This window comes from Elephantulus edwardii, unplaced genomic scaffold (assembly GCF_000299155.1).
Source record: "Elephantulus edwardii isolate Elephantulus edwardi_28Jun2011 unplaced genomic scaffold, EleEdw1.0 scaffold00006, whole genome shotgun sequence".
In the NCBI taxonomy this organism is placed as follows: domain Eukaryota; kingdom Metazoa; phylum Chordata; class Mammalia; order Macroscelidea; family Macroscelididae; genus Elephantulus; species Elephantulus edwardii.
Window position 1 is genome coordinate 34,316,764 of NW_006399756.1, and position 14,102 is coordinate 34,330,865.

The 14,102-nt window shown below is 46.6% G+C and overlaps 1 protein-coding gene across 1 annotated transcript in view; it reads left to right on the plus strand.

The window, feature by feature from the left end:
• SLIT1 (slit homolog 1 (Drosophila)) overlaps nt 1-14,102 on the plus strand; it is a 209,187-nt gene that overhangs the window by 146,881 nt on the left and 48,204 nt on the right. The window contains exons 6-13 of the mRNA XM_006880074.1: nt 287-358; nt 799-870; nt 1,418-1,581; nt 4,765-4,912; nt 5,364-5,435; nt 5,822-5,893; nt 8,070-8,141; nt 8,822-8,965. Of these exons, the coding sequence (XP_006880136.1) occupies nt 287-358; nt 799-870; nt 1,418-1,581; nt 4,765-4,912; nt 5,364-5,435; nt 5,822-5,893; nt 8,070-8,141; nt 8,822-8,965 (816 nt within the window). The remainder of the gene's footprint in view (nt 1-286; nt 359-798; nt 871-1,417; nt 1,582-4,764; nt 4,913-5,363; nt 5,436-5,821; nt 5,894-8,069; nt 8,142-8,821; nt 8,966-14,102) is intronic.

Sequence of the window (14,102 nt, forward strand, 5' to 3'; positions counted from 1 at the left end):
TTACTGTCAATTCATCTCATCTGGGGTCTTCCTCTCCTGCTCTGTCCCTCCACCCTTCTGAGCATGCTGTCTTTCTCCAAGGACCGGTCCCTCCTGACAATATGCTCAAAATATGTGAAACGGAGCATCAGAATCCTTGCCTCCAAGGAGCAACTTGGGATCAACACACACACAATCGCAAATGATCGAGCTTTTGCCTCTCTTATTCTATTCCTGATCAACATGTTTGGGGAGGCCTGCGTTATGTAATGTTCTCTCCTCTCAATCATTTTCTTTTGCTTCACAGACAACTGGACAAGAATCAGATCAGCTGCATTGAAGAAGGGGCGTTTCGGGCCTTGCGGGGACTGGAGGTGCTGTAAGTGAAATGTATGGGAAGGAGGGAGAGCCCAAATCTCTGCTGGGGATGATCATCCCAGGCTCATGGGCTCAGAGCGAGGTTATGTGACTCGCAGAAGCGGGGATGTCTTCCTCCTGTGCCTGTCTCAACCCCGTCCTTCTTTCTTCGAAGCCAGTGTGAGCCTGGTTCACATCCCCCTCCACTCTCCTTGCTTCCCTCCTGTCCCACCAGATAGTCTATGATGCAGTTGGCTGGTAATCGCTGTCCAGCTCAGGGGATGTCCCATAGGGCAAGACTGTGTCTCCTGAACATTGCCCACTGCTGGACACTCCACCCAACCTTGACAGTGACCATGACTGTGTGACATGAGGGCCTCCCTGTTTATTAGCAGAGAGCCTGTCCCTCCTGTTACTTCTTGCTGGACAGATGCTAAATGGCTCTGGTTTCTCCCCCACTAGGACCTTGAACAACAACAACATCACCACCATTCCCGTGTCCAGTTTCAACCATATGCCCAAGCTCCGGACCTTGTGAGTCAAGCCACGAGGTTGAGGGCACAAAGCCACAACCGTGGGGCCAGTACTCCTGATGGGAGCGAAAAGGAGATGCACCTTTGGGGCTGGGGTGAACCTTATTCTCCCCTTCACCTCTATAGGCCAGCCCAGGGTTTAGGGGAACCTCTGGGTATACCTTGTCCTCCTCAGAGTGTAGGAAATGATCTAAAATTGCACATTGTAGAAATCTCATTTATAGCCGATGTTTTCTCTGAAAAAATGGCACAATTTGTTTTTGTGCTTGAAAATGAGTTGTGTGATTTGAGCCAGTGGAGCTCTGTGAGTTCAGTAAAAAGAATCGCTGTTTCCTGGGCACACTCGGGGCACAGCATGCCCCAGAGCACGCTGGGAGGGAAGCGCAGGGGGCAAGAATGTTCCCTCTGCTGTGACTAATCCCTCAGGTGGGACTTAGCTGTGCAGGTGGCGGAAGGTAGTGTCAGGGCTGAATGTGGCCCTTGGGGGTCCTAGTATCCCCCCCATACAGAGGCCCCAGGTGAGTCCTGAGCCACCTGTTCCCCTGCAGCCGCCTGCACTCCAACCACCTGTTCTGTGACTGCCACCTGGCCTGGCTCTCACAGTGGCTGAGGCAGCGGCCCACCATCGGGCTCTTCACCCAGTGCTCGGCTCCCCCCAGCCTGCGTGGTCTCAACGTGGCTGAAGTGCAGAAGAGCGAGTTCACCTGCTCAGGTGGGTGCAGACCCTGCCCCCAGCCATCACCTTCTGGCCTCTCATCGCTTCCTGTCTCTACCCATCGTCTCCTGTTCCTGCCTTTTGTCTCCACGTGTCACCTCGTACTCTTTCCTTTTTCCTTCTGCCCCTTACTCATTGCCTCCTTCACTCAGATCTGAGGAGATGGCTTCAGAATCGTGCTGCCAGTCCAGATGCAGGTGGTTCAAAGCCACCAGCCACTCCTCCAGAGGAAGATGGACAATCTTCTCTCTCACGATTATAGCCTCTGAAAACCCTCATTTAGGACCGTTCCCTGCCCCAGGCCCCTTCACTTCTCCCCACCCCTCCCCTCCTCCTGTTTCCACCCTTCTCTCCCCCCCTTGCCTCACCTTCTACCACCTTGACATTGAGCTAGGTGTTCTTTTCTCCACTGGAGCTGAGACGGACTCTGGATAGTGTCCACTTCATCTTCCCCTGGGGGTCCTGCAGTAGCCTCTCGGTGATCTCCCTGGCTGTTCTAAGCTTCACACTGCAGCCAGAGGATCCAAAAGAATCCCCAAGGCTAGTCAAGTCTGGGAGAAAGTTTTGGAAGGCCCAGTGTGGTCAGCCCTCCCTCCCTCGCCCACCCAGCCTCTTCGTTCGCTGTGTCCCAGCCTTGCTACCTCTGTCCCTTCCTGCAGCAGGAGCTGCTCACTCGAGCCTTCTCCCAGGCTGTTCCCTTGCTGAAGGGACCTTTCCTCCTTGTCATCGTCTGACTATGCTTCAAGCTACAGACCCCAGCTTAACAGTGGGAACAGCCCAGAGCTCTGCTTACAAAGCCTGACCTCCTGCTCACGACAAGTGTTTGTCTGTGGGTACAAAGGCTTGATATTTGAACCGGGGCTTCAGAACTGTTCATTCCTGTTGACCCCTCTACCGCAGCTGAGAACTTGCTTTTCCACTCCAGATGAATGAAATTCTTCTGACTTGTATACGTAAAAATCACCAGGGTATCTTTAATAATTATCTGGAGATCTTGAAATGTGTATTCTCATTCACTCTATCTGGGATGGAAATGCAAAGTTTCAACTGGAGGTCAAGCTGGAAAGACTTGTTTTGGAGTCTAACGTGAACTCACTAGTTACTCTGGGAGAAAGGCATGGCCGTCTCCTTGTGTAAAGATTACAGCCGTGGGACCCTCTGCAGCAGTTCTGCTCTGTCTTCAGGGCTGCTATGAGGTGGCATCAGCTCCATGGTAATGGGTAGCCCACATTTGGATATAGCTCAACCAAACCAAAGACAAGTGGTTCGAATCTACCAGTTACTCCATGGGAGAAAAAGATAGGCAGTCTTCTCCTATGTGATTTACAGCCTCTGAAAACCCTGTGAAGGGTCAGCTATCAGTTGGTTCTGACTTGATGGTACATAACAATTATAATTTATTTGTTTTTTTCCCTTCACTTTTTTTTTTTTTAATTTTTGTGTGAGTGTACCGTCAAATCAGATCTGACTGGTACAGGAGGAGATTGCCCCTCCTTCCCCGGCAGAGCATCTGGTGGATTCGAACCGTGAGCCTCTGGAATTGTAGTTGCAGCTCCTTGCCACTAGGCCATCAGAGCTCCCCCTTCCTTCACTTTTTAAAATTAACTTTTAATGAAAGTTTACAGAGACTTAGGGTTTCCAGTCATTCATTGTTGCATTTTTCTTCCTGCTCACCCCCTCCCCCCAATTCACTCTTCTCCTTGAAAAGTAAAATAAAAACTCTTTCATTGACACAATTATAATTTATTTGTACAATGGCATACTATGCAGAAATAGAAAAGGAAGTGCTTTAATAGGTGATTTTTTTATAAGAAAGATCTCATGTTGAGTAAAACAAACCAGATGGGAGCACACCTACGACAAGATTCACTTATGCGAAATTCACAAGCAAACCAGATCTTTGGTTAGAGATTTTAGAGTTGCCTTGGGGAAGGGACTTGAGAGAATCTTCTTGGGTAAGGGACGTATTTCATAACTGAGTACTGTTTCCATGGGTGTGTCTAGATTTAAAAACACGATGAGCTGTACACTTAAGATGTGTTCATTTTATAAGTTACACCTTAGTTTTAAAAAGTTTAGTCCATATCAGACTCTAGGCTTTACCACCTATTAATTGTTTAAATTTATACAAATTAATTACTTTGAAGGTCTCAATCTTCTCATCTGTAAACAGGCAACAAGAATAGTATATTCCTTGCAGCATTGTGCAGTAGGATTTATGAAAGAGTACATGTCCCACACTTTACTGCAATCCACGGCACATACTAACCAAAATCAATTGCCATTAAGCCCATTCTGACTCTTAACAACCCTATAAAGCAATCCCATAAGACTGAATAGAACTGCCCCCCAGGTTTCTAAGGCTGTAAAACCTTTGTGAACGTGGAACTACCACATCTTTCTCTCAGAGAGCAGCTAATGAGTTTGAACCACCAATCTTTTGATTAGTAACCACATGCTTAACCGCTGTGCTATTGTGGATGCTTGATAAAATCAGTCATTTTTATGCTCTCGTATGACTGACCAGAATATTGAAATGGTTTGACCAGAACTTGGAATCGTGAAATCTGAGGGCAGGATTTCTGAGAGTATGAATCACATGCAGCCCGCATTAGGCTTAGCTCTAAGCTTAGCACACAGCTAGTCAGTGCCTGCTGGGTGATGCCGTGACTGCAGGAATGGACTGTGAGGAAGGCACCAGATGCAGCAAGGGTTCATTCTGTAATGCATGCAGTTGTTAGGAGTCAGAGTTGAATCAATAGCTTGTAGCGATGTGCCAGACAGGGATCTTCAGTGGTACTATGGTTAAGTGCTTGACTGCTGACTGAAAGGTTAGCAGTTCTAATCCACCAACTTCTCTGTGGGAGAAATACATGGCGGTCTGCTTCTGTGACTAATTACAACTTTGGAAACCCTTATGGGTATTTTCACTCTGTCCTGTAAGGTCATTGTGAATAAGATTCAACTCAGTAGCAGTGGGTTTTAGTTTGGATGTGACAGGTGTCCCCTAACTTGTGTCATCATCTGGAGTATTTTATTTTGTGCATTCCCAGCAATATCATCTTATTTATCTTCATCCTCAAAATCGCCTCCACAGCCCTGTCCCCACCCATCACTCTGTATCTGGAGATAGGGATGTTGATATGGGACAGTCTGAGTCACACCCCTCTGTTTCCACAGGTCAGGGGGAGGCAGGGCGTGTGCCTGCCTGTACCCTCTCCTCAGGCTCCTGCCCGGCTATGTGCACCTGCAGCAATGGCATCGTGGACTGTCGTGGCAAAGGGCTCACTGCCATCCCCGCCAACCTGCCTGAGACAATGACAGAGATGTAAGAGCAGGCAGTGTGGGTGGGAGCTGGGTGGACTAGGAGATGCCTGCCCCTCTGGCCAGGCTCTGACAACCTGTGCCAAGCTGAAGCAGACACCTTCTCAGGCTTACAAAACTTCTCAGTAGCAAATGGGACACAGTTTGCCAGGGTTGGGAAGCTCTGAAGGACACGGGAGGCTGTGTCCCTGGGTGCTCCACACCCACTGGGCTTCCAGTGAGCCTGCAGCATCAGTTCCAAGTGTTAGCATCCTTCCTGCCCATCTCAGCCCTGGAAACGGGATAGAGGAGCTCAAAACAAGGGACCTCATTGGTTCCCAACTTTGCCCCCTAAGAGGGAGATGACAGCTGGGGTGGGTGTGAGAAGTGGGCTCAAAGGTATCAGTAAGACCAGCAGAGAAGAGTAGGGAGAGGTGACCCTGATCCTCTTGCTTTCTCTGTGTTCTGTCCCATAGCCGCTTGGAGCTCAACGGGATCAAGTCCATCCCCCCAGGGGCCTTCTCTCCCTACCGGAAGCTGCGGAGGATGTGAGTGCACCCTTGACCCGTGGAGGCACTTGAGGTGGGAGAAAGGTCTAGACACAGGGTTAGACCCAGCTCCACCACTAGCACCAGAGGGACCCTGGACAAGCTGCCACTGGCCTGTCCCCCAGTGTGCCCACTGTAAAGGAAAGACCGTATGGTGACACCCGTAGATCTGTGGTGAGGACTCAGGAAGGTGCCAAGCCCAGAGCTGCACTTCTGCTCCCCTTGCCTGCATTTGAGACCCAGGCTGATGGAATATTTGAGTGGATGGGGGACTCTAACTCCAAATAAGCCTCTGCTCTTACAGGGGACCTGGGAGGTAGGGAGGCTGGGCGGGGCCTGGTGTTGGGATTCAGACACCTCTGCTCCACCCCTTCCTCCCTCTGCAGAGACCTGAGCAACAATCAGATTGCAGAGATAGCGCCTGATGCCTTCCAGGGCCTCCGCTCCCTGAACTCGCTGTGAGTAGCACTGCCCAGGATCGTGAGTGGTCCAGAGTGGCCCTCAGGAGGCCGATGAGCCAGAATTCTTCTGGTGGCTTCTGGATCAGGGGCTAGATCAGCCCGGACCACGTGTCTTACGTAGCTGCGCTCTGCCCTGTCTTCTCTGGCCTGGATGTGCCTGACCAGACTGCAGAATCTAGGGGCCATGTCATCCTAGGGTCCCTTCCCAACTGGGAGGCGAGGAAGAATCAAGGGCTGAATGTAAGAAAAAGCTAGGTGAAGCCACTACACCTGGTAACTCTGATGCTGCACCCTCCACCATTGGGCCTTCCCAGCATTCTCTGCGGTGGTCACCTGCCCCAGGTCCTTCATGTGAACTTTAGGTCCCCTATTCCATCCCTGTGCCCCCCCAGTTCTTCCTGTGTTTACCCACAGGGCAGTTAACCAACAGCTCCAACTGTGACAGCTGCCACATCTTGCCACCTTTCACCACAAAATAACTCTGAACCCAAGATGTGGTGGGTGACACAGTGACTTTTTCCTCCTTTGAATATTATCTTGGGGACCCACTGTGGAGCGATCACTCAACAAGATGTCACATAGCCTCAAAAGCTGATCTTGGAGATGGATGCTCTGTCTCCTTTGTTTTCCCAAGAACCCAGGCTCACATTTCCAAGGGCAGAAGCCCCGACCCTCTGACGTTCTGCAGTTCTCTGTACAGAAGATGCACTTGCTACTGTTAGGAGTGTTTTCACATACCTCTCACACATGCTGGACACAAGTCTGGAACAGAGTCAGATGCTGTAAGGGGGAACAGTCTAGAACTTTCTTGTGGGGAGTGTGGAGGACTACCAGCTCAATGCCTCTGTGCACGCCTTCCTGTCTAGAAGTGGGGTCCAGGACAAGGCTGGGGGCCCTGCATTGCACATCTCCAGGCAATAGTCAATCATAAAGGGCACAGCCTCCACACCTGACCTCCTGGTGTGGGTTACTATTACTAAGATGAGTCACAGCCACACCTGCCACTTCTAAGGTCATAGAATAGATCCCATTGGTGGCATCCATCCTTGGGTGGCCCTAACCCCATCCCCTGTTCTCAACTCTAGCCCTCTCCACTGCATTCTCCACATGGTAGGTTGTGAATGTGTGTGATCACTTCACAAAGCCTACCTGGGCCTAGTGGGTGAAAGCCAAGCTATTCCATGTGTTTCCTCTGGTCAAACCACCCCAGACTTCTGAGTCCCCACAGGCCCACCTGGGCCTTAGCTCCTGCTGCGCCCTCCCCTGGAGTGACCACACAGCCATGCTTGAAGACATAGCATGCACTGCTCTTTTTGTTGTTGTGTACCTTCCAGTTTGAACTGAACCATAACTCACTCTCTAGAGGGTTTTCAGAGGCAGTAAATTGCACAAGAGAAGATTGACCACCTTTTCCCCACCAGTGTAACAGCTAGTGGATTTGAACCACTTATCTTTGGGTTGTCAGCCCAGTTCCTTACCACTAAGTCATCAGAGCTCCCACGAGAGCATTGCTCCTACTCATATTGAATGTCTACAGGGGTGGCTGGTAGGGGCTGATTATGATACTGCTTACAACACACCTCTAAGCACCTCGGTAAACACACGGTATTCTTGGAGACGGGTAAAAATGCAAGTGTGTGATAAAACCCGGGTATCTTGCAGTTCCCATCTCCCAGATCTGCACAGTGGACACTGATCTTTTCTCTCTGGTGTTTTCCTGCACAGAGGAGACTTTTTTTAAATGTGCTTGAGTGCTCCTGCAGAGTAGCATTCTAGTTTTTCTTATAATTTGCTAATCATTCCTACTCATAGGATTTCCTCTGTTTGGAAATCCTGGATCCAGGACCATGTCAGTTTCCCATGAGGTTCCTTACAGCAATCCTCAGCTGACATCTGCGGGGCTTCATGAAAGAACTGGAGGCACGGGCTGCTGAGGCAGTAATGGGAAGCAAGACTCCTACTAACCTTCCTGCAAATTAGAAAAGGAGGACCCTTTATTAAGATGCTTTACTGCCATCTGCTGGCTATTTGTTATACTAAATGCACAAGTCTGACGTCTGATAGGAGTGACATAGCTTAGAGGCGGTGCCTTTGTTCAGTGTGTAACCTGCAGAACTGTGCCATGGCACTAGGGAACTGTCCTCTGATCTTCTCCTTCTGCTGTTCTCTCCAGGGTCCTCTATGGGAACAAGATCACCGACCTCCCCCGGGGTGTATTTGGAGGCCTGTACACCCTTCAGCTTCTGTAAGGACTGATTTTAGGTGTCCTTGTGGGGTGTTGGGGGAGATGGGTCAGTGCTCCTTAGACCTCTCAAATGCCCCTTCAGTATCTTTGGAGTGTAAAGATTTTAGTTGAAACAGGAGTTTGGAAGACAGATCCAGTGGGGTTTGAGAGGCCATGGGATAAGGGATGGGAGAAGTGAAGTCAGAGGTGTCCCCGAGCTGAAGTTGATGCTTCTGAGGAGCTCATCACAGCTAAGGGCTGAGTTACCAGCTCAGCTTTCTTGAACCATGAGCATTGGGCCAAGAGGTCTCCCCAGGGTGGAAGAGAGTGGAACCCAATGCACCATTTCAGCTGCCAAGGAGTCTGGGTAGGAGGAGTTCCCAGAATGCCTTGGGGGTTGTCTTCCCACTGTGCTCTCTGCTCTCCGGAAGCCCCTGGGGTATCTCAGGCAGGTTCTTGAAAGAGGAGAAGGCTGATGCAGATGCTCCCTGCACGTGAAGGAGGCAGCAGGAGTTCTCAGCCCTTTGGCATGAGGAGGGAACACTGAGAGAACCAGCTGCCCTGTCCCTGCTCTCCAGGGGGTCCTTCCTGAAAAACACATGTTCGGTACCCCAGAAGATGCCCAAATAGATTCCCAGGACACATTAATGAGTCTGATCTGTGCTTGTCCCCTCTCTACCTAACCCTACCTCTGCCCATAGGCTTCTGAATGCCAACAAGATCAACTGCATCCGGCCTGATGCCTTCCAGGACCTGCAGAACCTGTCCCTTCTCTCCTTGTATGACAACAAGATACAGAGTCTGGCCAAGGGCACCTTCACCTCCCTTCGGGCCATCCAGACCCTGTGAGTACCTTCTCTGCCCTCCTCTTCCTTCTTCCACAGGATGTCGCAGGAAGGTCCCAGCAGGTAGGCTTGGGAGGACAAAATAGTCCCCAGGTATAGGCAGTGTGTTATGCCCTGAGCTGTGAGAGTCATTGGAGAGTGGCCTTTATAAAAGGAAGAGCACGAGCCTGGGTTCAACAATTCTGAGTTCAAATCCTATCTATCCTTCTTATTGGCTATGTATCTCTAGATCAATTAGCCTCCACTTATTCATCTGTAGAATAGGGATAGTGTCTCCTTCATGTTCACAGATTAAAGGAGCTACTTATACACAGCTTAGCTCACATGACTGCTTGATAAAGTTACAATAATAATACTAACTAAATACATACATACATACATAAAGAAATAAGCTTCACCAATTCTAACACGTATTGTTTCCATACGAGTAGTCTGGGATGCATATTACAGCTGATGACATATCATTTAACTGTAGCTTTTGTTATTCTCCTTTTCATTTATTGTTGCACAATTTCTCCTTCTACCCTCAATTCATCCTGCAATGCACTCCTTGTTCCAGGTTGTTTTTATACATATTATGAATAATCATATATTTCTTTCAAACAGTTCTTCCCCTCATATGTTCAAATGTAGTATTCATTATCTATCCACTTTTTCCCTATTTCCTCCCCAACCCTCCCATCTCTGTCCTATTTTATAGCAGTGGTGTTATGCAGTATTTTTCATTTTGTGACTGAGATATTTCACTTGGCATAATGTCCTCAAGGATCTTCCATGTTATGTAATATTTTACTATTTCACTGTTTTTCAGTGCTGCATAGTATTCCATTGTGTGGAATACAATGGATTTTTTTTTAAATCCATTTGTTTCTTGATGAGCACTTGGGTTGCTTCCATCTCTTTGCTGTGATTTTTTGTTCTTTCTTGATAGTAGATACAATTAAAGTATACTTTCCAATGGGTGGTTTAAACTTAGATGAAAAAGAATACTAACAACATAATTATAATTTATAAATTATAAATATTAAAATTGCAATTATAAATTTAAAATGAGAGTCCAATAAACATGGGGATTTGTTCTATGCTTTTATCATGGAAAAAGGAAAGCATAGGAAAAGTAGTAGTATAGTGGACCCGTAAGTACTATTCACTCTCCATGAATAGCTATCACTTCATGGGCAATCTGACTCTCACACCTACAACTCCCCCCACTTCAACTCACCAAAACAAATTCAGATCACATTGCACACACTGCATGTCATCGATGCAAACTTCATACATATCTCTAGAAGGCAAGGAGCCTTCAAAAACACAACCAAGACATTGCTATTATATATAAAAGATTAGCAATTATCTGTTGTTTGGCTTTGACAAGCACTGTGGCATTTGGACAAGAACAAACTGGGAGGAGGGTAGAGAGAATGGTGCAGCGGTGAATGAATGGAAACCCAAAATCTCTGTAAATGTTTATGAAAATTAATAAAATATAATTATAGAAAAAAAAGAAAAAAATTATCTGTTGTTGTGGTGTTGTTGTTGTTGTGTAGAGCAGCTAGTGGCCTTGAACTGCGTGCCTTCAGGCACAGCTTCTTACCACTAGGCCACCAGATCTCCCTTTACTAGTTAGCTTTTAATTTCCAGTTGTCTCATATGCATTAAGCAATTTTTGTCTTTTGTTAGAATCAGGATTTAACTAAGACCTGTGCAATAGCATTGGTTGCTGTTGTTTGATGTATCTCTTGAGTCTTTTTCAATCTGTAGGTTTCCTTTCTAACTGTCCTTTTCCTTGCTGTTTAGTTGGTAATGACACTTCCTCATTTATTCTGAAGGGCAGGGATTCTAAAATGGTAGTATTTGAATGCTAATGATCCTTCTTCATTTAATAGTGACTTGAGGTTATACTTAAAAGAAGAGTCCTTATCATTTAGCTGCAGTATTTTCATAAAGGGAAACTACTTCTTCTCTGTTGTTTGGTTTAAAGGGCACTTTCAGTTCTATAGGTTTAGTTCTTGGCCTGCAGTTTAGCTTGACGTATTGACCAATGAATTCAGTGATGTGGATTAGTGATAAGCATTAGTTATTAATACAATCATGGCCCTCATTGTTTGCTGTCTTCTTTGACACTGTCTATCTGCTGGGACAGGTGCTAACCAGCCTGGGATAAAGGTACAGTACAGCTCCTGCTCCCTTGGGGTTCTACAGGGATGTCAGCCACAAAGACAAACTCATTAAAACCCTCACTCTGCCTGCGGCCCTGCTCCTGCTAATTAATTTACTATGGCCGGAGAGAGGAAGATGGAGCACCATGGGAGATCTCCCCAAGTATGTGAAATTAAAGGTTACCAAGGAGTCATCTCAAGGTAGATTATTTTAAGCAGTTGGCAGAATGTCTGAGAAAAATGAAGTAAAAAGCATGCTGAGGAGATTTGAAGGCCAAAGCTTTCAGGATGGGCGGGGTGTGGGGGGGGAGATTTTCAGGCAGGAAAGCTTTGGGGATGAGGTATGGAGAAGTGGTTAGAGAGAACTCATCTGAGGAGCTTTTCTCTCAAGGTGGAAGGAGAGTGAATAAGGCAACTGTGTAAAGAAGTGTTTGCAGTTTTTGCCCACGTCCATTCATCTGGCCAATTTCAGAGTATCCTCAGCCCTCCGAGATACTGTATCTGACCCTGAGATCTGACCCCACCACCAGGGGAATAAGCTGTGGGTTAGCTCAGGCATGTTAGCAGAATGTTAGCACAAAGAGGCTTCCTATAGGCGAGACAGTATAGCTGTTATGTGCGGTGGAGTGGGAACTGACTCATAACTGACCTTCCGGTGGGTTTTCAGGGGCTGTAAATTGCATGGGAGAAGATGGTCCATCCTTCTCCCTTGGAGCAGCTGGTGGATTTGAACTACTTTCTTTGAGGTTCACAGTATAGTTCCTTACTACTTGGTCACCAGAGCTCAAAACCAAACCAGTTGCTTTCAAGTCAGCGCCAACTCCTGGTAACCCATGTGTATCAGCGATCTGTGTTCCTTAGGGATAGTTTCGCTGGCTGACTTTTCAGAAGTAAATCCCTGCCTCTTTCTTCTGAAGGACATCTCATTATATTTGAAAGACCAATGTTTTGGTTAGCAGGAGAGCATGTTAGCCATTTCCATTACATGGAACTCCACAGTAACAGGAACCCTTGTTTACTGAGTCCTCGTGGTACAGTGGTTAAGTATTCAGCTGTTAACAGAAAGAATACTGGTTCAAATCCACCAGCTGCATCACTGAAGAAAGGCATGGCCATCTATTTCTGTGAACCTTGCAGCCTTGGGACATCAAGGTTGGTATAACATAGTCCATGAAGACGATGTTCTACATTAGTGAGTAGCAATGGGGGCTTAAAAGCTTGCAAGCAGCCATCTAAGGTGCAAATATTGACCTCTCCATGTCTGGAACAAAGAAGAGGGAGGAAAAGCAAAGTCATACTGAAAATAATTTATTCAAAAGACTAATGGACCATGCATACCTCAACTTCCATCACCAGAAATACTAGATGGTGTTGGCTACCTTAGCTAACCACTCCATAAGAAATCACAGTTGAAAATGCTGGATAGACTGGAGAAAATGTGGAACAAAATGTAAAAATCTCCAGGCTTATTGGTCCAGCACACATTGATAGAACCTCCAAGAATATTACCTTTAGTCACATTTGGAACCTGGAACAAAACTCACTGCTGTGCCTCGAATTTCAGCCAACCAATGGACAAACCTTAAAAGCAGCTGATAATACTAGGGAGGCCCTCATTCCTTAGCATAGCACAAAAAAGGTTAAAAGAAAATAATTTGTACAAGGGTAAAATCCTGAAGGCATGAAGGGATAGGACAGTGTGGTGTTAGCCTAAATGTTGGCACTTTTTTTTTTTTAATGTTGGCACTTTTAAGCCATTAGTTAGCCCCTGTGGTCTCTAGCTGCCTTAACTGCAAGCACATGATCTTGCAAATCATCAGCAGCTGTGAGACTCGGATAAGTGAAAGAGTATTTCTCACACTGGGCAGCAAGATTTGAGGCAAGCAAGACCTGTGGTGTCAAGACTTAAGGGAGACCCTGGTGGTGAGCCCCTGGTGATGGAGGTGGAGAAACTGTGGCATTGTTGTGGAGAAACTGTGGCAAGGTGGGACCTGAGGCTTCTTGCATTTGTACTGGCCATGGTTAAAGGTTTTTGCTATTCTTGCTGTATATTTGCGGGAGAAGCTGATTTATGACTGCTCTGAGGAAAACCTTGCTGGGTGGCTTGGATTTGACTGCTGAACTGAAACCAGAGCCTTGACTAATTAAGGAGTTGTGCCTTGGGACTCTTTGGCTAAAACTTGGATTTGCATTGGGTGATATTCTTTGCCTCCCTCCCTCTCCAACGTCTTTTCCTAATAACCCCATTGTTGGTACCATAACTATAAGTCTGTGAGTGAACAACAGATAGAAGAACCTCTTGCTGTTGGTGGGGCTCTACAGCCACCATGGGGCTGGGCTTTGGGCTTTTTATCTGCTTTCTGCTCTGGGGCAGTGAGGAGTTGTTTTATTTTCACTTCCTGTGGCCTGTTTGGAGAGACACTCATGGCATTGTGCCCCTATGTCCGACTTTCTCCTCTTCAGACAGATAGAAGGATTAATGTAGAGAAGAAGGAGGAAAAGTATTATGTTGAGAATATATTAATTTTATAAAATAAAACGTGTATAAATGATTGTATGAAAAACTACTTTGCCTTGCAAACTTTGAAAACACAATAAAAAAATAAAAGTAATTACAGCCTTGAAACCCTATAAAACAGCTATGCTTTGTTTTATAGGATAACTATGAGTTGAAATGGACTTCACGGCAACAGATTTGGTTTTGGTTTTATTGAGCTCTTACTGAATGCCGGGCTATAGCTTTTTATACATACGATCTTACTTAAAAATGTTAATAATCCCGTGCAGGTAGATTCTTTCATCCCTAATTTTACTTACAAGGAAGCTGAGGCAGAAGGTTAAGTAACTTGCCCCAGTTTACAGAACAGCTAGTGAAGCAGGGATTAATTTCGTACATCTCTTCACCATAACTGAGAAATTCATTAGTTCCCTCCTCCATCATTTGTGCTTTTCTTTAAGAATGTGCCTTATTAGTAACA